At 39.7% G+C, this 25510-nt stretch overlaps 1 protein-coding gene across 1 annotated transcript; it reads right to left on the reverse strand.

Annotated features, from left to right (window-relative positions):
* Positions 1 to 1372: 1372 nt before the first annotated feature.
* Positions 1373 to 23938, reverse strand: b3glct (beta 3-glucosyltransferase). The gene is made up of 15 exons (XM_022738858.1): positions 23770 to 23938; positions 22588 to 22625; positions 22453 to 22492; positions 21700 to 21809; positions 16039 to 16115; positions 15785 to 15896; positions 14549 to 14685; positions 13863 to 13926; positions 12805 to 12921; positions 11852 to 11921; positions 10670 to 10783; positions 8025 to 8124; positions 7182 to 7301; positions 6396 to 6540; positions 1373 to 2990 (listed from the first exon to the last, which is right to left on the reverse strand). Exons 1-15 carry the CDS (start codon positions 23828 to 23830, stop codon positions 2856 to 2858), a joined length of 1440 nt encoding a protein of 479 aa, XP_022594579.1. The 5' UTR covers positions 23831 to 23938; the 3' UTR covers positions 1373 to 2855.
* Between the last annotated feature and the right edge of the window lie 1572 nt (positions 23939 to 25510).

Here is a 25510-nt window from a genome sequence, read left to right on the forward strand (position 1 = left end):
TCTATCCCACAATGCAACTTGACAGTTGACAGCACAGTCAGAGATTGTGGTGTGTTATACTAGTGGCTAATGTTGCCTCAAGCTTCTAGCCTCAGTTCATTCAGTTCTTTTTAACTCCACACAGAGATTTTAGTTCAAACTTCTTCAGACCCAGTAGACACTCAGCTCCCTGTGGAACCACAAAAGGACTTTACAACTTTTTACGCATCAGAACTCCTGAAGACCTTTAAGCAGACTTTGAAGCCATATATTTCATACCTCTCACTTCTTTCTCCACAACACAGCCCATGCTTTATTTAATTTCTAAAATTTTTAGATTTGATTCTAATTCAGACTTCTTCAAAGGTTCTGTAAACGTTCGTCACTGCCACTAGATGTTGCACTAGACCAACAGCATCTCAGACAACAACAAATGCCCCTTCACCTCAGTCAGCAAGGTGTTACAAAGACATGAGGTCAACACACAACAAGAAGCACATGTAAATTAAGTTACCCTGCACCAGAGCAAAAAGCAATGCCCATGCTAATATTGCCTTGATATGTTCCACAGTTAGCCAGCTAGCGATAGCAACATGCATTGTTATCATATCTACTATAGCTGGTCACTAATGAAAACAGATGTAACACTATGTAGCCAGTAAGTTACTTACATATGGAGGAGAAGAAAAGCCAGAAAAGCTGGACCCTTTAGCAGCTCGTAGGTCTCTCCATGTCCGTAAAGCCAGACCAGTAACAGCTCTACAGTCAGCAGGGAAAGAAATTCAGCCTTGGATTTATCAATGAAAACGGAGCAGGAATGAAACTGAGCCCATAAAAACTTTAAAAACGTTCCTCTGGTCTTATGTTTTTGTTTGTCAGAGGTCTTTTTAGCCGAAAAACACGGTTTCTTCAGTGGAGGAAAATTGAGGAAGGTTGCTCTCACCTGAACACTGCCATGTCCTATGTTGGCCGTCCCTGTGTGTTTGTACAGTTAGCCAGGGGCAACAGTTTAAAAGGAGTGACTCACACGCACTAATACGCACGCGCTGCCATCCAGAATACCAAAACATGGAACAGTAGAGTGCCGCGGGAATGAATCCTAAAACCCGGAAATTAGTTTAGCACTTCCGGTTCCCTCCCGACGTTTATTGAATGGGTTTTTGGTTAGATGGCTGAAATAAGGTTTACAGTTAACACAAGCTCAATATATTTTCACGTTTTATTCTACTACATAAAATACGTCAGTTGATATGATTTTTTTTTAATTTACAGACTTGAGAGTACACTACATTTAGTCTGTGTATAATTATTTTCTTTCTTCTGTTTAGGGTTTCTGTGTCATGAAACAGATAAAACACACAAACAAAAGTTTTATTATTCATCCCAATGAATATTTTATTTTAAAATGATCAAAAAACAGTCCTATCTAAATTTAGGAAATAACAGGTTTAAGCAAGCACACACAAACATTTATATATCCTCAAAAACAGCTCCAAAATGTTGTTATTACTCTTACGCACATCCACACTAACTGACACATACACACAATTTTGCCATTCACAGATCAAAAATAAAATTCTAATAAACTGTATCAAAAATTCCAGTACAGACTCATTCACATAACTCATGGAATTGTATTCCATGTGGTAAAATTTCAGTTTGACATTTTTGGGAAATATGTGTACTTGTAAGTAAGTAAATAAGCATATTTAAAAAAATATGAAACTACTCTGTATTTGTCTGTAAGAAAAATTAACATAAAATTCAAAAACAATATTACTGAAATAAATGCATCATGTTCATGTTACAATGTAAATTGTCTGTTAAAATCAAATTTAAATTGAGAAATCTGCTATCCCTGACCAAAATCCAGATCATTGAAATATTTTAGACCTCTTAATAATGTAAACAGTTTTGAGGCATTTTATTTTAACTGTTGTTTAATTTTGAATTGTATTGTCCTCAACTTTAAATGCTGGTATCATGGCAAGGTCTCCCTTTCCAAACCTAAAAAGGACTTACCTGGCTAAATAAAATAAAATAAAAAATAAAATAAAATAAACAGTGGGTGTCTCTTTATCAATACAACAATTTTTCACCCTGCTCACTCAAATACTTGATTACCCAAATGTGAAGCAGATTAACATTATGGCAAATACATTAACACAATCTTTCTTAAATAAGTTAAACATATTGGTTCAAGGTTTTGTTAAAATTTAGTTTGGGGGTAAAGTGACAGCAGTGATACTCAAGATGTTCACTCTCACAAAACAAGCAGCAATCAGTGTGGCTCAATGTTGAATCAGTCTGCACTTTCAGATGCAGTCCGTCTAACACCTGCTAAACATAGAAAAAGGTTCTCCAACCTCTCCATAGAAATTTGAAGTAAACACATCTTTACTACAAGTTAGTTAGCAGCTAATTTCACTAGCAATTTCTAAAATTTATGGTTCCATTAAAGCTGCTCTAATTCTTTTTTTGGCCATTAGATGGCAGAACATTTTCAAAACAAGCTGAAACACATCCAGCAGAGGCAAAGACAAATTAGCATCCACTCTGCAATAGAGCTTTTTTGCTCTGACTCAAATCAGGCTATTAAACCAAGATGAAACCCCTAAAAAAAACCTCTGGAGAGCCACACTTGGGTGATAATTCTCTGAATCCCATTACAGTCATTTGATTTAATGCTGATATCAAAAATATTGATTAATGCAGGTATTAAGTTTTGTAAGAATTATGTTTCAGGGCATGTTTGCCAGTTCTCTCTAGGTATTACAGCCACCATAGTGGTTATTGACCTTTAGAAAAAAGTTGTGCAAATTTGGATTCAAAGTTTGTCTACAGTATGTTATACATACAGTATACACAGAGTATTTCTACAGTTCATCTCGTGGGTTTGTATCCTGCAGCCAGTGTTTGTAGACAGCCACAGGATCTATGTTCCAGTGCTTGTGGAAGGAGATGGCCTGCTGCAAGGAGATCAATGACTCAGAGTAGTCATCTGGTCGGGCCTGAAATATCAAAAACAAGTGGTTTGTCTGTGTGTGTGTGTGTGTGTGTGTGTGTGTGTGTGTGTGTGTGTGTGTGTGTGTGTGTGTGTGTGTGCCCATCTATGTCTCTCCTTAATGATTCATGTTTCATTTATTCAGGGGATTCCCACTGCTGCAAACAATTTGACTGCTGCCTCAGGGTAGCACAGTTCAATGATCTGTTGTGACAGCCTCCATAATCCACAGGAGAGTCTTTTATCACCTACATTTAGGGAAGGATATCATGCAGAGCATCATCTGATACTGCATAAAGGTCAGTGTCTTAAATCTGGCTCCCACCAACACTTGGAGCGCTTTTGGCTTAGCGGTTTCTGTTCGCACGTCATCCCTCTGTGAGCGAGGTGACAGATGATTTTGGGAAGGCAGCAGAAACAAAGACAGAAACTGGGCGAGACAGAAATTCATAGGAATGGCACTACAGTATTACATCCTTCATCCTGCCAAACAAACTTGTTGTAACTTTAGACCTTCTTCTATCTAACAGCCCCTCCTCACTTCAGTCAATCAGATACAACTACTTAGCTGCCTTTAAAGTGCATCCTCATCTTGATGCACTAATAGATCCCTCTACAGTTTAGGCAACCAAAAAATGAATTCATCTTTTTTTGGACTGGACCAATTTTGTAAGAATGTAGGTTGTGAGACCGATCAATACTTCTTCACTTGAGCAGGGTCAAGTGAGGGCTTTTTGAGCAGAGGAGTTACCTGAGCCTGTTTGAATGCAGTTGGAAATGTTCCCAAAGCCAGTGAAGTATTTATCACTGTTATTGCTGATAAGACAGGAGGGAGATACGGCTTGGAGGAGGTTTGTGGGAATGGGATCCAGCACACATGTAGGAGGACGATTACCAGTCAGAAGTTTTGATACATCGTTCTCAGTGAGAGGGCTGAATTTAGAAAAAAGAGAGTGTGTCCTTGACCTGGGATGGACGTGTGGTAGGACTACTACATGTTGCACTATTTGGAGCCCTGCACTCAACTAGAGGGCTGAGTGCAGGGAGGTGGCGAGGTATTGACTGGAGGAGGCAGAGGGGCATGAGAGCGATGAATAGAGTGGTGTGCCCTCAACCTTAACCCCTTAACTATTTGTCTCTGGGAGGTTCAGAGAATTGGCAGCTGATGGCCGCCACCTTTTCAGTGAAGAAGGAGGCAAAGATATTGGCTGACAGTTTTGTGTCTGGAAGGGGTGGTGGAGGATTGAGTGAAGTTTTGAAGTTGGAAAATAGTATCTGAGTGTCTGTGATGCTGCTGATCTGATCATTATAAAAAAAAGCAGTTTTAGCAGCACTGGTGTTGGATGAAAAGGATGATAGGAGTGACTGATAGCCCCTGAGGTCAGCGGGGTCACTGGCATTTATTTCTGCAGTTTCAGTGTAAATCCATAAACAGCCTTAAGATCACTGGAAACAACAGCTAATTCTCCTCTCTGGCCGAACAAGCAGGTTTCCTTCTTGAGCTAATTAAACATTTTCCACTAATCACTTTTGTGATTTGTGCTGTTTTTCATGTCGATCTCATCATACTGTAAGTTCTTAGTCATTCTGTGTTATTTTCTGACCTCTGCCTCTGACCGATGAAGTTGATTCAGACACTCGTCTATAAGTAGAAGACACAGATCAAAGAGCAAGTCCATTTTCCTTTGTCTGTCTACTTCTAGATATCCTTCAACCTTCATCCTTCATAGAGAAAGGAGATCAATAGTATCCTAGTAGAGGCCTGTCTGAGTTTCCCTCTCTATTACCAAATTATAAGTGATTCATCTCAAATACATTTGTTTTGGAACGGTATTAAGGCAGTAAATCCATTGTATTTGACCATGAGTTAACTCTAAGTCCTACCACACTGACGTACTAGTCCCAGACACCCGGGTTCATCAGTGACTTTCTGAAAAGAGGACCCTTAAAATGCAATCAATATCACAAGCTGACTGTTGAGAAGAGCTCTTTTCCAATAATTAGACGAGGCAGACCTTGTGTCATCCACTTTTAGAGCACTTTGCTTTATGGGTATATAACTTCTTAACTAGCTGTGAAAGGGAGAGAGACTTGTGTAATTTGGTACTTATGAAGACATGAGAAACAACATTCTGAGACAGTTATTGAAGATTAAGAAGTTGTGTTGAGTTTATAATAGCTGATAAATTCCAGAAGACTGTGGCTGGAAGAATTACTCCACTTTTACACTGTAATTATTTAGTCATTAGCTAATTATTATTGGAAACTTAATCCTTTACATGCGTCATGTTGAACAATAGCTTATAACTGCCTGTCGATGAATTTCACATTTTTGCATTTTCAGCTAACCTGTTATTCACCTACCGAAAGATTCCCTCAAGGTCATGTCAGCAATTAACTGGAAGTGTACTAACTGAAAAGTTTCATTTTCTCTTATAAGCTGTACCAAGATATTTAGTCCTTTCCAGGAGCCACTCTCTGAATTTACATCAGTTTCTTTATAGGGAATTATAAAAGAAAAACTTGTGAAGCGCAAATGTAGTCATCCAACCTTGTTCTTATCGAGTAAATCTGAACATTTAAGGGTTGGAAAGCAAATCAAATTAAGGAAGGTCCTTATAAACATACTGTATAACATGTACTTGGTGTGTATATGTGGGTATTGTTCCTTACCTGGTGGAACAGTGGACTGTGTGTGATGGGGACACCCAGGGAAGTGAAGCACCTGCCCAGGACCATGTCATCAGGAGCATCGTCGCTGTAGCACCTACAACCACTGGAAACTAACTTGGACACTGCCACCCTACTGAGCACCATCCTACACACACACACACACACACACACACACACACACACACACACACACACACACACACACACACACACACACACACACACCTCTCTCTCTCTCATCACCATCAGGCTACTAATTGTGTATTTGTTAATAATCATCCAATCACATTTCATTACTGTCATCACTTCCTCTTTGTCACATGATGGGAAATTAATTAAAACTTCCTGAGAGCAGGTGCGCGCGCGCACACACACACACACACACACACACACACACACACACACACACACACACACACACACACANTACCGAAAGATTCCCTCAAGGTCATGTCAGCAATTAACTGGAAGTGTACTAACTGAAAAGTTTCATTTTCTCTTATAAGCTGTACCAAGATATTTAGTCCTTTCCAGGAGCCACTCTCTGAATTTACATCAGTTTCTTTATAGGGAATTATAAAAGAAAAACTTGTGAAGCGCAAATGTAGTCATCCAACCTTGTTCTTATCGAGTAAATCTGAACATTTAAGGGTTGGAAAGCAAATCAAATTAAGGAAGGTCCTTATAAACATACTGTATAACATGTACTTGGTGTGTATATGTGGGTATTGTTCCTTACCTGGTGGAACAGTGGACTGTGTGTGATGGGGACACCCAGGGAAGTGAAGCACCTGCCCAGGACCATGTCATCAGGAGCATCGTCGCTGTAGCACCTACAACCACTGGAAACTAACTTGGACACTGCCACCCTACTGAGCACCATCCTACACACACACACACACACACACACACACACACACACACACACACACACACACACACACACACACACACACAGTAAGAATAGGATTTAATTGCCCAAAAATATATCTGATAGAGGATTTATTTGCCAATGTGATATTGTCTGACCCTGGGGTAATATCTGCTTTTGTTCTTAATCCTGTATCAATAATATGGCAATAAGAGCTTTTCTGCTTAATTCATTTTGAAGAAGCAGTGTTGCTTTATTTTTTGGGGGAATACACCCCCTTACTCATGGACACTATTCAGGCGATCAATGCTATGTTTCTTTATTGTCAGATCCAAGAAGTGCTTCAATCCTCCAAAACTTTATTTTAAATTCTAGTCACTATCTCAAGAATTATATAATACTAAAATATTAAATGGCAAATGTTTCTATAATTCAGAATATTTCATTTGATACAATCATGAGTTACCTGCTATTAAGGTTTAGGACAAGTAGACACAGACTGTACTATACTGTATGTGAATCATTCATACAGTGTTGTAAATGTGTTTCAATACCAGGTATTTTGTTTTACTGTGACACTGCTCAAACCTTGCATAGCAGCTTTTAATGTCACTCTATTAGCACCACGATGTTCCTTTCATCCTGCAGCCTCACCCTCCTCCGCCTGTGGTGTAGCTGTATCCGCTCTGAACCAAGTTGTAGCCGTATCTCTCCCCTAGGCTCACTGCTTCCTTTGGGTCATAGCAACGCAGCAGTCGTCGCAACCTGGGTAAACTGCAGACAGACAGTTTTACAACGGACAAGCAGACAGGAAGTGAGGTGGTTGCATGCAGACCATAGAATGTATAGACTGCATTAAGACACACAAAACAAGTTCCAAGCTACTGTATGTCACACAGTTGTTTCTGTATCACACTGAAACAGTGTACGGTAAACACACCATCCACACACACAGGTCCTTTCACTTATTTTGCCGGATTAGAGCTCTTCTCTTCTCAAGACTGTGTGGGTGTGTACAGACTGAAATCCCTCTCACCCTCCTGTTAATTCTGATGCAGCGGTCAGTCGCATCTTTATGGTCCGGATTTACAACAGCAACATACTGTGGTAATTTCAATTCATTCGAATGACACTGTCGCAATCAAGGGATTCATTCGGCAGCTACAGCAGATTACCACCGGCTCTGTGAAGAGTCACTGTCATCAAGTTTCCCGCCCCAATATACTGCAGAATAAATCTAACTGCTTGATGGACTGCTGTAACAGCTGTAATTAGCCGGCAAGTGAAAACACCTGTGTGGGTACATGCAGCATGTTTAAGTAAATCACATCATTAAAAGAGATGTAACACAGAGGAAGTTCATTTTTTTGTTTAGTTAGTCACCACTGCAGCATCAATCAGAAGTGCACTGTGGCAGCATACTTTTATCATCGCTTTAAATTATTATATTCATCTTCTCGGAGAGGTAGGCGAAACAAAAACTCTTCTCTCAGGTACCTGATGAGTGTATCATCATCAACAATGAGAAGCCAATCAGCCTTTGGCACAGCGTCACTCAGAAACCGCCTAAAGATGGCAAATGTCTTCCCACAATGCCCTGCAGGGACACAGCATAAAAGACAACAAGTGTGAGAAAGATGAAGCGCGGGGTCACTCATTTGAGGTTTGTGACTCATAAAATGCCAGAGAGGCAGAAACTTCAGACTTCGTGACGACATCTACTCTGCAGCTGGTTAGTTGCAGAAAATACTATGAACAAGGAACAGCAAAGACAGTTGTACCGTCAAAGTGCAGAATTTAACTGCACAACAGCTTCTAGCAAAGACAACAAAGTCAGTAACACTTTTAATTCATTGTTCATGTTGTATTCACCACGTCATAGTTTCCAAAGGTTTCTGTTCCTGCCCATCCAGACTACATCGTAACCCCTGAGTTTTCAAACTAAAACAGGGTCAGCAGCGTTTCCAAAATTCTCTGTTTTAAGGGATCGAAAACTCCAGAGTACTGTGGACACCGGGAATGAACATTGCAAAAGTATTAGCGTGGACGTAGCCTGTGTGTGTTTGAGTATGTGACAAAGTGATGAACATGAATTAGTATTTACTAAATTGATCTGTGGTCAAACTGAAGAAGTTTCCTCCCAAAACAATTCCTCACTTTATAAAAGGTCAGTTAAGAGCTGCCTGCAAGCTTGAAAAATCAGGTTGGAAATATGTAGACATCAAGACAAGATAACAAGGAGCAGTCTGAGGTGAAGAGGCAGGCAAAAGAAAAGAAATACTGCGCTATAAAAATGAGATGTCCAAAATGACAATCCATCAGTCCTAGAATAAATCCAACCTTCATGAAGGTTATAATGTTCAGTTTTTTTTTGAAAGGTGCTGATTCAATTGTATGATCATTTTTGAAGGATGTTCAAAATGTAAGTGGAAGTGTTTGTGTTATTTGAACTATTGTCATTAATATAAATGGGGTCGAAAAAATAACAGAAACACCTGCGCTTATGACGCCATACAATTCAACAGCACCACAAACTGCAGCCTCCATAATGACCTTAAAGTTGAATCAACTCCTCCCTGGAACAGTTTGAACAAAAACTGAATGTTATAAGGGAAGGGAGGATTTATTGCAGGACTGTTGTATAAAACTCCATTCTTTTTAGCCAGGTGCACCTAATAAACTTCCAAGAGGTTTAGGTATTGATAAGAGGAAAAAAGAAATAAAAGGAAGCATAAGATTAATGTGGGGTTTTAATAAAAATGGAAACAGGAAGAGAGAGAAAGGCACTTCAGGACAAAGAAAATGAACAAAAGCACAGGCTTGGAAAACATCAAACAGTGGGAGGGGGGGTGGCGGGGGTGGGGGTTGAGCGGTGGCGGGTGGGGGGGTAGAAAAAGGTAGGGGACAGAGAACAGGATGGGCAGCGGAAAACTTCCATCAGCCCGTGAACAAGAGCAGAGAGAGGAACATAAAAATGAACCGGAGAAAGAGATGGACACTGTCCCCTGCTGTGTGAAAGGACTCCAAAGTACATAAGAGGGAGTGACACGAGCAAATCTGTGCTGTAATCGGGGGATCTCTCAGAGAGGAATACACCTAACACAGATATATGTTTCTGGCTATAGAGCCAGCTATGAGGAAGTCCACGTGTCATCTATCCACCTTTTCTCTGGCTTTGTCATTACTGCTATGATTTAGTTGGACTTTTGATTGAGAGGTAGGGATCATCAATCCATCTTTCTGTGGTGCACTTTCTGTGGTCAGCAGCATTACACCTCAGTCCTCAAGAGGCTGAAAGATTTTCTGTCTCCCTTTAACAATGATGTCACATCACAGGAGCCAAACACAGCTAAACAAAAGGGGATGATGGGAGTGGCGGCTGTGTGGTGACTGAACTACCACTTGAATTTCGGTTTGTACTTGACGATCACTGAACCGTAAACAATGCGTTGAATGCACACACACATCACAGCCATACCAGCGGCTTTGTGAGACTGTAGTCAGGCACAGTGGTGCTTTGAGCTAAATGCTAACGTCAGCATGCTAACATGCTCTCAGTGACAATGCTATTGCTGATGCTAATGCTGCATTCATGTCATATTGAAGTAATTAACATAAAAACGAGTTGCTAACTTGTAAACAGAGTTCACAACTTCCAAGTTGCAAATACAACGAGAAAACTGCGGAATTGGCTGAAATAATAAATAAAGTTAGTAAAGTACATCGGAGATTGATGGAAATTGTATTAGTTTTGCAGGTATTTGATCATAAATGAAAGTATTGGACAAATTAAAGCTTTGATCTGATGATTGTTCTAGATGAAAAGTCATTAAGGTTCATCCTTTGTGAACCAAAAATATCTATACAAAATTTGGTGACAATCCATCTGTTAAAATTTTGACCTGCTGGTGGCACAACACTCCCCACGCCCCCCTCAATTACCAAATGTAAGGGATCCAAGGAGACTTGTCACTGGCTTGGCTTTCTATGCCATAGTTGCACAGATCTGTTCTTCAGCTTCTTCAGCAACCTGTTGATCACCATCCACTAAGCTAACAAGGCCAGTTTGGTGATATAATTGCTCCATTACATCCTAAACCTGTCTCGCAGTAATCAGTAAACACTGCTGCAGGTCAGCTCACCTCTCTCAGTGTTGGGCACTCCCAGACTGATTGTGGGTACGGAGGCATCAGTGACATCGCTGTAATACTCCAAATGCTCAGCGTCTTTCTCCCACGTTGCCTTCACCACTGGTACTGTGAGGAGAAAAGAGGAGGGGGATGATTAAAAATATAATTAAATCTATGTCCAAACTGAAAGGAGGAGTGTTATTAAATAAAGGAAAATGTCTACTGCCTCTGTCCGGAGGGAGAAAACTATTACATTGTCTCTGAACACTGGTTAACTATATGATTACTTGCTGCATCTACATTAAAAATACAAAATAACAACTGCCAGTCATAATTAATTTTAACCATGTCAAGTGGGAACCATCCTACATTAATTTACTCAACAAACAAAAAAAATTGATTGTACAGAGCGCGTGACAGCTTGTTATTAGATTCTAATAACCTGAAATGAATGTAATAGCAAACCAACAAAGTTAATCACAGACTATTTGTACTTGTACTGATTTTGTTAACGGCTTTAAAATAGTCAGTCCATAACTACTGGTTTATTTTTTTGACCCTAGAAACAGACATCAATGTTTTGGATAATTACACAATCTGTTGCATTTTCAGCAGACAGTCGAGATGAGGATGGGAATTTAAACAGGTAGTTTTCACCTGACAGGTTAAAAGTGACTGATTGACCACCAGACCGTTAAGCAGGTAAACAAAACAGCAGTGATAAATTAAGAGACCGCAGTAAAACATTTGCAGCTTTTCATTTATTCTGCGAAACATAAACTGAAACAGTTTGTTTTGGCAACTGGAAGCTACAGCAGCTACTTAATCAAACCTTTACACCAAAATGGCAGGACAGGAAGTCATTAAGCTGACTTTACATTTGGGTTAGTTCCTTAACAACTCAAACATTTACACATTTAACAAAATATTATATGTAATATATTTAATAATAAAATGATATAAAATATGTAAAATAATGCATAATAATGCATTTATTCTATGTGCATATTGCTGATAATACTTCTGGATTATGAATGCTGGACTCTTAGTTGTAATGAGTTATTTTTAGATCAATTACTGGCACTTTAGCTTAAGTAAAGGATCTTAATACTTCTACCACTGAAGAATATAATCACATTTTTAATTAAAGAAGCCGTGTCCTTTTAAAACTGGTAGGTAATAACAAAAACACACCTCGCTCCGAGTGGAATTTCTGACATGTTTTCACAGCAACAAATACGTCTTTCTTTGAGACTGGATCTCCCTAAAAATAGAGAGAAACAGAAACAAGGTCCTCATCCTCAAAAATATGAAGTATGAAAACAATAAGATAAAAATAAATAAATAAATAAATAAAAAGCCAGGCATACACACACAAACACAGTATGAGGTGCAGCATATACAGAATGTAATGGACTTAAAATTGAGTCAGGATGGCAGAATGAGGAGCACCCAGTTCTGACAGTATTAACATGCGGGAGGAAAAAAAGCAGCTCACATCACTGTGTTAGTGTCTATGTCAAAATATGCTTCTATATTTTAGCTGTATAGAAATGAGGTGTTTCACTCCTGTCTTTCATTCATACATTGGCATGTGTCCCGCAGTGCTCATTTTTATTTGCTCAACAAACAAAAGCTGCAGTGATCCGTCATCACACACAGTGCCATTAAATGTGTGCTTGGTTTCCGTACGGCCTTGACAGTGACTCAGCTCACTCATCCTTGCGGCCTCATGTGCATCAGTGTTTGACATTTAACTGAGCTGGACAGCTGAGTTGTAAATGTGACTGAAGGTGATGGAATATGAAAACAACCGTGACAGACGTCCTTGATTTTGTCCTTTTGTAAATCACAGACACTAAAACTTTGTCATGCGTAAATGAAACAGAACAACTATCAGCTGTGTTTACCTGCTGTACAACTAATGACCCTTTGGTCTTTAACATTTCATACGCTGTCTGTAGAGGTTTCCAAAACTGAACCTTCAGCCTCAAGCAGGGGATAGTGAAACCACATATAGCAGACACAATAGACACTCTTACATGAACACACACGCTCATATATGTTCACACACACATGCAACATGTAAAGGTTTATTTTCATCCCAGTATAATGATGTAAAGGTAATAAATACGAGTTGTACATACACAGTTGGGCAGGTAGGTCGTAAATGTGGTCGCACAGTTGTCTCTCGGCTCCGTACAAAACTCTGGCACTGCTGTCAGCTTTGGACCATTTCCTTCCTCCCAAATGTACAAAGCAATCTAGAAAAACAGAGACAGATGAATGTAGGTCGTATGGAGGGACAGTGACGGTGACATTTTTCTGCTATTTTCTGTAAAGTTTAACCCTTCCTGGTTAATAAAAGAAGATGGAAAAAACGGTCATCAGTAAAGCCACAACACCGTCACTGATGGTCACTGTCATGATATGCAACGGCTCACTCTGGATCCTCAAACAGTAATTTCATTTGATTTCCTCTTCATAACTTGGTCTTGGTCGTATATACTCACATGGCCAATGATTTTTTTTTTTTTTTGCATTACCCATAAGTCATTTGAGAATTTCAAAGGGGGCACGCGGCTTAAAGTTTAAGACTCGCGCTTTGCATTTCAATGTCATCAGTCCCTTGCATTTTAATGAGGAGTAACACCAGGATTTAATAACTTTGTGGGCTGGGCGCCACTAAAGTAAAGTGAAACACAACTTTTCTTTGACCTTGAATTTACTTTAATATCATAAAACATAAAAAAATGTGATTTTTTTTTCATAATGTTATTTCAACCTATTGTAAAAGAACCTGATAAAAATATAAAAGACACCATCCTGTGCTATAAAAGGTTTTCCTGAGAAATAACTACCACTTCTGTTAGTGCAAAGCAGCATATTACTGTCACACAATCATTGTTCTCCAAACACACAAATACACACAAATACTTCCATTAGCGATAAAATGAGACCCGCTGTCAGTTGAGTCTAAGAGCTTTTCAACAAAAGACACTCAGTCACTGGGGGAATGTTGTCGATCATCATTATATGTTCAGCGGGTAAAGATGACACTGATGATCATGATGCTTTTCAGTTACCGAGGCGCCATTTATTGAAGAATTGAACCACAGTCTTAACAATATCTGTGTTATTACAATGATTGGCAGGAAACGACACACAGAAACTCGTGAAACTCCCGGAAATTGTTTCAAAGTACCTCGTGTTTCAAGTCGATGGTAAAATCTGACTTCAGGTGGTCGTGTTGGATCCCCTCAGCAAGTCTGAAACACATGAAAGTGAAAGAGGTTGACAGATGGCAGAATGGAAGTGGTGAACCTTTTGTATATGGGAATGTACAACAGTAATAGAAGTCCTGGGTTGTTGGTTTAGCTCAGCAACTCTATCCGACTCCTGTTTTTTGTTAATATTCCAGGTACGGTTACACAGGCACTAGAAAATAGCTAAAGCTCCAGATTTAAAAGACTGGATAAATGCAGTGATATACATTACATCCTATGTGTCTATGTTTAGTAGATTAAACATAAATTCTGAAGATGGAACTTCTTCCCGGGACCTTTTATGGACTGTTTTATACCTGTTTAGATTTCCATTATCATCAATTAGATATCAAAAATGTCACTGTGATATGTTTTCCTTCCATTTCATTGTGGACTGTGTCTCTCTTCTGTATTTGCTACTTATCTTTATTAATTTAACTTATGTTTAGATCCTGTTATAGTTGTGACGGTGTCTACTCCTACAACCTTGAGATGATGATATGAAGATTTTCTCTCTGCTCGGTACCAACTTTCTTAAAAGAAATCCAGTAAAAAATTGTCAAAAAACAGAAAGGAGGCAATCACACACACACACACACACACACACACACACACATACACACACCTCTGGAGCAGCGGCGCGCTGAGAGCCCAGCCTGCTGCAGGGTCAGGGTAACCAAAGGAACGGGGGTCTTCAGAGAAGGCATAATGGTGGATGATGGAGGCTTCGTTGTCATGGATACGCTTACCCAAAAACCATTCCTGTGAGTTTCAAAAAGGGAAACGGAACAGGATGATACAACAAGAAACATGCTGAGTTATTTTCTTCGCATTGCTCGTTTAATATTGCACATCATCATCAAGACATTCATACAGCATGAAGAGCTGAAGACTGTATACCGTGTAGGTAGAAAAGAAGTAAATAGATCCCATGCAGCAAACAGACAGTAAAAATCCTCATTAGGAATCAGCTGATGATAAACCAAACCTTGTGGTGACACTCAACAACAGTGGGCTCCTCTAAGCAACTGACTGAGGATCTGAAAATGAATCTAACTGACGCCTACAAAGCAGGGGAGGCTATGGAAAAGAAATCAAAGTGCTTCCAGCTTGAAATTTTTCCACTGTCTGAAATGTCATTAAGAAATGGCAGTTAAGGGGAACTGTGGAAGTCAAGACAAGGTCCTGAAGACTAAGAAAACTTTCAGATAAAACTGCACGTCTGCTGGGCCGAGGAGGCAAAGCTAAACCCCCATTTGACTGGAAAGTACCTGCAGGGAGGTTTAGCTGACACAGGAGTGGTGGTGCACACTTCTAATGTGCAGCATTGATGCACAAACAGGGTCTACACAGAAGAGAAGGAAACGTCACCCACCACCTCATCACAAAAGTCAAAGGCTGAAATATGCAAAGCAACATCTGCATAACTGCCAGCTGTTAAGCATGGGCGGTGAAAATATATTCTGCGTTGGAGACTCTACAGCAGGACAGTGAACCAAAGCAGACCTCAAAATCCACCATGACCTACTTAAAGCAAGACAAGCTGAAGCTTTTGCCCGCCTGACCTGAACATGATTGGAAATCTGTGGCTACATCTTGAACATGCTGTGTGTGCGTGAAACATCCTAAATCAACAATAGAAAGACTCACAGCTGGCTACTGACAGTGTTTGCAAGCCGTGATATCTGCCAGAGGGCTGTTACAAATTACTGACGGAGTAGGGTGCCCAAACTTTTGCATATACCAAGTTCATGAAATAAAAAGTAACAGAGCATTAACATTTGAAAAGAGGCTCATTGTAATGTGTATAGTCAGTTTTGTTGGGAATATGTTTGTATTTCAGGGTGTTTGTGCATCTCACCTCATGGACTCGATATCTATGGAGGACTTGCAGCAGTGCGGACAGTGTGACTCTGGTTTCCTCTTCTATGAAGACAAACCAGGATGCTGATTGGCCGTAAGTGGCAGATAGACTGTAAAGATCCACAAGGAGCCATTATGCTTTATGCCTCAATTTTCCTCACAAGAATCATTAAAGTTGCCTTAAATTAAATCTTATTGAATTTGATTGAGTTTGATTTGTTCACCATCTCCATCCGTGTGTGTAACACTCACTGAGGAAGCGCAGGGAGGATGCTCCAGTCCCCGGCATATGCTGACAGCTCATGGAGAAGGAGAACAACTGGGACTCCCTGTATGACACAAAACAATTGAATTTTTATGATGTGTGTGTGTGTGTGTGTGTGTGTGTGTGGGAGGGGAGATAAAAGTAAAAGTGAGTCAAACAACACTGAGCAGTAAAACAAAGCTCTGAGGTCAAACTGGCATTTCATGCACCAAAGGAAACAAATCAACGCTCAATCTAAAATCTCTGCAGTCATACAGGTAAATGTGTTTCCCCATAGATTTTTATCATGAATTCATGAATTTCTGCTTCGTTAAACATGGTTCAAAACTAAAGTCACACAGAAAAACAACTCTTTGAAACTGTTTTACGTCACTGCAAAGAAGTTCACCACATGACAATCAAAGAGAACAAAAGGTCCTTCTGGGAGATGATGCTAATTTTTACCACTAGAGGGCCCCGTACAAAGGTCCCTGATGGATGCTTGAGGGAACAGCTATAACTACAGAGGCACTGCTCTGGATTGTATGAAAGGTAAAACACAAACAGCACAAGTAAAAAAATGTTTAAACAAAACCATATTTATTCTTGTTCTTTATTATTTTGTTCAAAGATTACGATTCACCCAGAGATGACTTAACGATAAGTACAACGTGAGAGCCCATGTATCATGTGTTGAAGTTTGACATCTCATCAAAAGCCAAACGTGTATGTTCATCATCCATCTGATCATTTCTTATTTGAACTCAAATTATTTTCTTAAGTACAAGCACCAATACAAAATAAATAATCATTTACAAGTAAAAGTCCTGCATCCAAATTCCAACTGGAATAAAACTACAGAATATTATCAGCAAAATGTACTTAAAGCGCCAAAAGCAAAAATACCTGTTTAGCAGAAAACAGCCCTTTTGATGGATATATTTATTATCATATTGGTTTTGATGCAGCAGTGCATAAGTAGAAGAAGAAGTTGAAGTTTACTCTAAAGTTAGAAGGCAGACTAGGGGTTGAGCCACTCTAGAGGATCAGAAGATAAATCTAAAGCTCATGAGATGACTACTAGGATAGGAAAGAAGAAAAAACTAAGTTCTGGTGGACAAATTGTATAATTTTACCTGTTTGGGTCTAGACTGTTATTCAAATGAAATCATCTTATAGGGGAAATGTCTCTTTGACCTCTTTGCTAACAACTCATCAATATCTGAAACATGACAAAGAGCCCAAAGTACACATTGCTTTTTTGTTAGGGGTCACAAGCCACAAAGGTCGGAAATATCTGCTTTAACAATGCAGTGTAAAACAATATAACAATGTAAAATCTTAATCTAAATCTACTTACTACAGTTTTTGGAGTTGGAGTAAAAAGTAGAATATTTCATTGTGCTGGGAGTAGAAGTCTGAAGTAGCACAAAATAGAAATACTCAAGCAAGGTACAAGTATCTGAAATTAGTTCTTGCAGGCAGCACAGGCAGAGTGAATGTAATGGAAGAAAAAAATAGCACGAGGACATCTGGAAATGTGTACTTCACTGACACTGACGAATGATCAGGTAGGTGGCAACAACATCTTCACTCCCTGCTGTGTGTGCTGTTTGTTTCGTGTGGTAATGATCATAGTTTTTTTTCACAATTATAGGCTCAAAATGAGGGCAAAACAAAGGGGAAAGAGTTACTACTGTTTTAGGCCTCTCTCCTCACCAGGTGACTCATGCAGAAGAACTTACAAATCTCCTCCATGCAGCTATTCATAGCACTGGTACAGACAGACGAGGATTAATTTAGCCAAAAATAGGTTTGAAATTAAAGTCAGTGTCGGCTTCTTTCTTGCCTGAGAAAGAGATCACGTCCCTCTGTCAGTTATATCCATGTTTACCTCAAGTACCAACGAGCGGCCAAAGGCATTTATGACAATGAGGATGCTATTCCGAGCTGCAGAGCTCTAAATGAGGCGTTTGAAACAGCAGCATAATGTCAATATAACGGATCGTTACTGTGTAGGGCGACATTAGCTCCTACAAGCGAGCGTGACAGGGTAATGCTGAACGCTCTATCATAAAGCTTCAGAGAGGGAGACGTGTTTCTGCCACAAAATATGAAATAAAACCAAGATAAAAGGTCTTGCTCAGGGCACATACACTCTCAGTTGGCAGTTTATTAGGTACACCTAGCTAAAACTAATCCAGTCCAACTCAACAGCTCTACCATGATTCCTCCTCCCTTCATGAAGGTTATAATCAGCTTTTGTTTAAACCGCTGTTGATTCAACTGTCTTATCATTTCGGAGGTGGCACTTTGTGGTGCTGGTGAACTGAATTGAAGCATGTTCTGAAATGACTGTGTAATAAAGCATCAGTCAGGATGAACAATGTGTTTCCTGACCTATATGTTTAACTCGGAGTAGAGCAGCTTCATGGCTTCCAATCAGCAGCTGTTGCTTTCCGATAAGATCTTATCTCTTAACACACTTCTGTTAGCTTGTACTGTTTTTTTTTTCATTCCTCACAGGTGCAAAAACTGATACTGTTTTCACTCTCTTTTCATGCATCTTCATTTGCCTGCACCTGTTATTGGTGCACTTGATTCCTCTTATGATATGTTTTCTCTGTTGCACCCCCCTTTTAGCAGCAGCAGACTTTCCTCCATGCTCCCGTTTTCTTTTCTTTTCAATTTGATGTCAAAAGTGCTGCTGGAGGTACTAAACATATGTCTATGTAAAGGTGCTGGTTAAGACAAAACACCATGAGAAGACTTCATTCATTCACTACAGCATGTGTCTGAACCTGATGATAAAAGTCCACTTGCAGTCACACACATGCTTCTTCATTCTTGCGCTTCAGATTCTGAGGGTGTAAGGTTTTTTTTTTTAACCATCTGCTGTAAGTGTTGTGTTGAGATGTGAAGGGAAAAAAGCTGAGAGAGCAGCGGCCAAATGAGACGACTCTGTAATGAGGCTGGATGATGAGGCTGAGAGGACGCATTACTGGCAACGACATCTTGGAATAAAGCCTTACACTTACGGCCAGTAGCAGACAAGGACCCTTGTGACACAAACCAAATGTTTATCTTTCACTATAAATATTAAACCAGCGTGTGGAAAAGCTGTGGATATGAATCTGCTGCATGTTATGTTGATAATCATGACCACAGCTGCGTCACTATGAATTATTGGATGACAAAACCCTTTTAAGCGTCAATAAATAAACATCATACAACAAGCTGTCAGCGTGTCAGGAGTTTACAAGTTTAATCTCCCTCTTAACACCGGGTTATACGTCAGTCAAAAAAAAAAATGATGAAGCACAACCTGCCCTCGCTCCAAACAGCTTGCTACAATCAAGGTCTATCTAGCCGAGATAAACATGACAGTCTAGAGAAAGCTTGCGCTCGTAGCGCTCGTCTACCTCTCCTGGACGACACACTCTCATCACAACCTGTCAGCACAGGCACACATGCAGAGATGATTGTGCATCCAGAAGGTGCTATTTATGAACACTCGCCGTATTCTTATCAACACTTCCAGAAAAATGGAGGAGCTATTTTCACAGCATGTATGTCTGATTTTATATCGATTTTTATTATCTGACACGACCTCTCACAATCTCTCGTGTCCCCGGAGGGAAAATGAATCCCTCTTTCAGTTGATTAACACCTGTTTCTGTTTAAGTGCTTCTTTATAAACAGGTGCTACAACAGAAATTGCTGAAATTGCTGAAATGTTTTCAGCATTATTCTTGCCATCTGTCACATCAGTCATGTCTCTCTTGATATTGTGGATGACTCTTAACAAATAATATCAATTATTTCCTTTTTATGATTCTTTTTCTCCTGCAGAATTGTGTTTTAAGCATTTGTTTAAATTTTTTTTTAAAAAACTCTAGCATTTATGTATAAATTTGTCTTCAAATATGGTCAGATATTCTGAATACTGAACAAACACACGTCTATTTTTTACTAACCCCCTCAGCTAATGACATGAAACAAGATTGGAGATGTGGGTTAGAGCTACTTTGAATAATTAAATGTTCACAATAACCATCTGCTGGAAGATTCTTCTATCTCCACACAGGATCTCTGCAGCTCAGACAGAGTGACCATCAGGTTCTTGGTCACCTCTCATACCAAGGCCCTTCTCCCCTGATTGCTCAGTTTGGCTGAGCATCCTGATTGTTCCACATTTCCTACATTTAAAAATGATGAGGCCACCGTGCTCTTGGGAACTCTCATTGCAGCAGATATTTTTTGTTTCCTTCCCTAGATCTGTGCCTCAACACAATCCTGTCTCTGAGCTCTGCAGCCAGTCCCTTCAGCTTCATGGCTTGGATTTTGCTCAGTTATTAGGTGTGTACATCCTCTACTTCCATCTTTGTTTCTTCTGTTCTGATATTATTCCCTGACATATCCTCCCGGAGTGTATAATTGCTGTTCACAGCTGCCATGCAAGAACAGCCATTAAGGAAGCCACGAATGACAAAGTGGAGCTTGTTGGCCTATTTTTGCCTATATTTCGTAACTGTGAAGCTAAGCTGATGTTTCTCGACATTCTCACTAACTGCATCTTCTTTCTGTCTCTCAGGGAGACATTGGTGCGTAAACACCTCGGATCCTCAACGCCACAGACAACGCATGGCTTCAAAACAAAACAATCACAGACGTGTCAAATTCAATCACTGCTCCCACTGTGTCACCGGCAAACCCTACACTGATGTGTTCACAAACGAAGCATATGTGATTAAAGTTCTTCCAGCTGCTACAGCGCATTCGTTGTTTACAGGCAGCAGTGTCAGCACTAAATAAAGACGACACAGACTCTGAGAGTCTGTGGAAAGTGCATAAAAATAAAATTTTCATTTGTCAAGGGAAATGAAGATTTTAAATAACTTTTGTTCTTCTTCTCACAACAGCCTCAGACATTTTTGATATTTAATATGTTGCTGTAAAAGTCATTCCACCGAGCCCCTGCTGACTGTGTCCTGTCATTTTTTTCTCTCCAGGAGGGTTTTGTGGATTAAAAATTAAGTTGGAGGAAGAATCAACGACCAGAGCAGGACTAACAGGACTTTTATTTCACAGCATCCTTTCCCATCAAGGGAAAACACTTCTGTGTCTCTACCGCAGGCTGCCGTGTCCATGTATGGCTGTTGTCTCATTTCATTGATGTCAATAACAAATTAATTTTCACAGCTGCCCTGCAGGCAGATATTATTAAATAACTACTGTGTGAGAGCGGAGAGCTTGGTTCCTCTCATCTCAGGTAGGGGAGCTGCATGGCAAGGAGGACACCTATTGGTACCGGTGTAATACCACAGTAATGCATGAAGTCAGACAAATACTGTAAATGCGAATGCCAAAAACACTAGATTACAAAGACAGTTAAAGGGGCTATTTGTAAGTATTCTCTGCCGCTGAACGTGGTTTCTTGCAGGGAGCGGTCAGTGGTGATTGTGGCTTGACAAGAGCTTCAACCATCATTTTCTGTATAATACAATATGCCCTCTGACAGCGCTACATCTTCAGGACAAATTGGTGAAAGTGACGAGACGGGCTGATACACACAAGAAAGACCAGGATCAAGATTTAAAGCCAGCATATTATTGCTATGAGCTTCACCGTGCTAACCACTCAGCCATCCAGTGCCTGCCAGGTGTTACCTGTCCAAGTTCAGCCGCCTGCTGCAGAATCTCCGCCTTCCTCTGAACACCTCGATCGGCGTGGTAGGGGTTTCTCTGACTCTGGATCACCAACACCACCTCCTCCAGTCCTGAGAAAAACACTCACACAAAAAGAAGAGGGATGACAAATTAGGAAAAGCACAGAGAGAGGGAGATACACACAGGAATCTGATGATTAAATATTTTTCTGTACTTGCAATAATTAAAGTAAATTTCATGCATGCTTCTTTTAAATGCAACTTGTTTCGGGGAATAGTTTGATAGTTTGGGAAATATAACAATACAACACAATAATTATTTATTTTCTTGCTATGAAAACCTCACAGGGACAAGATTGCACAAAGTCACTTCACCCAGCCAGGAAATAGTTCCACACATGTCCTGTCAAAAAACTGCAACTTGTCTGTCTTTATGTTTTGTTTTTTGTACAGACACAAGACACAAGATACAACATGTTATTTAGTGAGCTTTAAAGGCACTGGTAAGTGGATTTAGCTTCCTTTTCACACAACTGGCTGCTGTAGCTTCCCATTTAGAGTACACACATATTTGGCGGCGATCTCCATGCATAACTTTCGGCAATACAGCAAATAACATATTTCCCCAAATGTTATTCCTTCAACTCAATCTTAAATACAAAATGGTGGCATGGAAAAAAAAGCCTCATTAATATGCACCACAAAACTGATTTGCTTTCCTTTCTGACCATCTGCAATGAAATCCCTGACTCACCAGGAGAGCTGTGTGCAATGTGCTCCTGGTGCTCTGCTGCCTGCGGGGAGTCAGAGTTGATTCTCGTTAAGTCTGACACACGCTGCTGAGCCGCATGATGAAGCATAATCATGACAAGAATCTGAGGGCACTTACATGAGCATGACCTGTGTGTCTGTCTTCAGCAGTGGGACCTTAAAAAAAATTCAACAGTGTTACTATAATATCATCAAAATGCATGCAACTATTCGTTATGATATCAGTAGCTAATTAATCTTTTAGTTGATCAGTCAATCTACAGAAAATTACTTTACAGCATCTTTAATGCGTGTTATTAGTTTAAGCAAACTGGGTTTATCTACACTTGTGACTTAGATGAAGATCAGATAACATTTTATGACCAATCAATGCAGAAAACCAAGTCATTCCAAAGAGTTACTTACTTTTTCTTGCCACTGTATTTAATTTTAAATTTGAGAGTAGGAGTAGACGTGAAGGATTTTTCCTTTTAAAAGTTTGGTATAGAGAGGCCAGGACAACTATCTTAGTCTTTCACCAGTGCATTGTATTTAGTAACCTCATGTGTATTTCCCAGCATAGCTTCACCCAGATTTAACCTGAGCAGAGGTCTAATTGACCAGTGTAAAATGCTGTTTGATTTCAGTGGTTGACTTCTTGTTGGGATTTGTCTGCAAGTGTCATATGCAAAATTAATGCAAAAAGAAGAAGGAAAACTGACCATGGCATTATATGTGAGGTTCAATTTCACTACAAAGTAGGGCAGCATGGACTGTTACTTATTTCATAATCATCTTCACTCTCCCTATGAATGCTTCTGAGTAATTCTGCCTGTGTATACTTTTCCAGGTGGCATATTTCCAAGAAAAAATAAAATAAAATTAACTCTGACATCAGATATTCAATCAATCTGAAGTGCATCAATGTACTTTTATCTGCCTTCTGTTTACAAAATCCCAGGGGATCACCTACTGTGGCCTGCGTTTGTAATCTGTCAAGTTACACAGAACAAAATGACCATTTCCTATAAGAAATTTCAAAATAAAATATTCAAATAATTCATGGCAAGGTTAATATCACCGTGACCCGCTTGAATATCTCATCTGTGTACATTTTACTTTAGAGATATCTACTGATACATTTACAAACGATAATGTACGTTGTGTCTTGTTGTATTATATTAATAACATATTACTTTGAAGACCAAGTCGGAGTAACGTCCGGTCTCTTTCAGCCAGTCTGACGGTTTGTGTATATTACTTGGTGCTAGCGGGTTAGCTAACACCGTAGCTGTGTCGGCTGGTCATTGACCCCACTTACCAAGCCACAGAAGGAGCACAGCGACCAGTTTGCATCCGTTAACCACATTATGGTGTGACATGACTCTCGTGGACGCTGGTTTTCCTTTGAAATCACCGTATTTTCATGGCGACCAGAGGAAAATGGTTAGCTATATTCCTGCACTGGCAGAAGTCTGTGTGCTGGACTGATGGTGACTATCATTGTGGAGCTGTAACGACCTCTAGCGGACATTGACTTACCAGGTTACTACGGCGACCTGCTGTAGATGAGTAAGGTGCGTTCAAGTTCAGTGGGACAGTATTTTACAATTGGTAACCCACATTTCTCCATACTGACTTCACTTTTTCACACAGCTCTCTTTGCTGACATTCAGCAAAGCGCAACAGTGCAACAGTTAACACAACATCAGTCAATGTGAACTTAACTGAGGATAACTTAACAAAATACATTCAATCACGACACCTTTCCAAACATTTCTGGATTAAAACAAAATTTCCAAATAATTGGATTGATGAGGACCTGTTTAAATGAAAAAAGTATCACACTATCACATATACTTGAACTGGACAAAGTGTTTTTGTCTAAAGTGTGATTTCCCAAAAAACTGCCCCACTTTACCTGAAATCACCCAACATCACAATAATATTGTGTCATTCTGACACAGAAAAAATATACAACATCTTCCCGAGCTAAACTCAGACTTCCAGTTCCCAAATCTTTCCCAGATTTTTTAAATAAAAAAAAAATTATATCAAGCTGTTGCTGGTTTGGCACAGCACAGAACAATGCAAATTAAAAACAAATGGGAGTCAAAGCCTGAAGAACATACTGTACTAAGGATGAAACATAAAAAAATAATATGTAAGAAAATCCATGTCAAAACTAATGTAAATACTTGGAAGGAATGCAGATGAAACTTATCATCAGATCCTTTTTTTTAACCCCAAATGTAATGATAAAATAAAACCAAACCTAACAGGAGCCTGCTGGAGGAAATAAGAAAAATCTGCAGAGAGGTGATGATCAACTCGACTGAAGTGTGTCCTCTTTCGTCCACTTTTCCTTTGGACAGCACCCAAAGGAAAGAGTTAAAAGCTCTGATAAAAAAATGAAATGGTCCTTAACTAGATAGCTCAGCATGTTAGAGGACTGTTCTGAAGTTTTGAGGTTCGATTTTTATGATGCTCAGTGAATTCTGAAGTCTAACACTCAAAGTGAAGACACAAAGTCTCTAAAGAATACAGTAAGTGGCTGAACAAACGGCTCAGTGTGTTAGGGGGCTATTTTGGTATTCTGAGGACATGGCTTCAGTCCTCAGCTAACTTAGTCATGGGAGTGTAGGACAGGTATCTTCAACAGATTCATATGAGGGAGAGGTATCCAGACAAGAGGCTGAAAGCATGTTTTCTGTTGTAGGCTGTGCAGACTGGAAACATCCAGAACAAATGAGTCAATAGTCTCCCGACCACAGAGGCTAAACATGGACTTCTTGGCCACACAAATTAAACAGGCTGGATCTGCTGTGAAACCACAGTTGTGAGTGTTCACATTTTTGTACAAATAAAGTGAGCTGTGAAGAAAGAAATCCAGACAAGAAAGCTGTATTCTGTGGCAGCTTGAAGGAATCAGGAAAGTGTATATTTGCAGTGGCACAGTCTGTTATATTTCACTCCAACACAACTGGGCAATGTGTCATGTTATCAAACAGCTATAGGCAGAAAAAACAAAACATGAGCTATAGGTGATTTATGAATCTGTG

This window comes from Seriola dumerili, unplaced genomic scaffold (assembly GCF_002260705.1).
Source record: "Seriola dumerili isolate Sdu_G_001 unplaced genomic scaffold, Sdu_1.0 BDQW01000040.1, whole genome shotgun sequence".
Classification (NCBI taxonomy): domain Eukaryota; kingdom Metazoa; phylum Chordata; class Actinopteri; order Carangiformes; family Carangidae; genus Seriola; species Seriola dumerili.

Coding starts and splice junctions, on each gene's coding strand:
- b3glct (XM_022738858.1), bottom strand. CDS start 23,830: ATGTCACACCATAATGTGGTTAACGGATGCAAACTGGTCGCTGTGCTC. Junction 22,493..22,587: donor GACACACAGGTCATGCTCAT/GTAAGTGCCCTC, acceptor GACTCCCCGCAG/GCAGCAGAGCACCAGGAGCA. Junction 12,922..13,862: donor CCATCGACTTGAAACACGAG/GTACTTTGAAAC, acceptor CTGTTTTTCTAG/ATTGCTTTGTACATTTGGGA.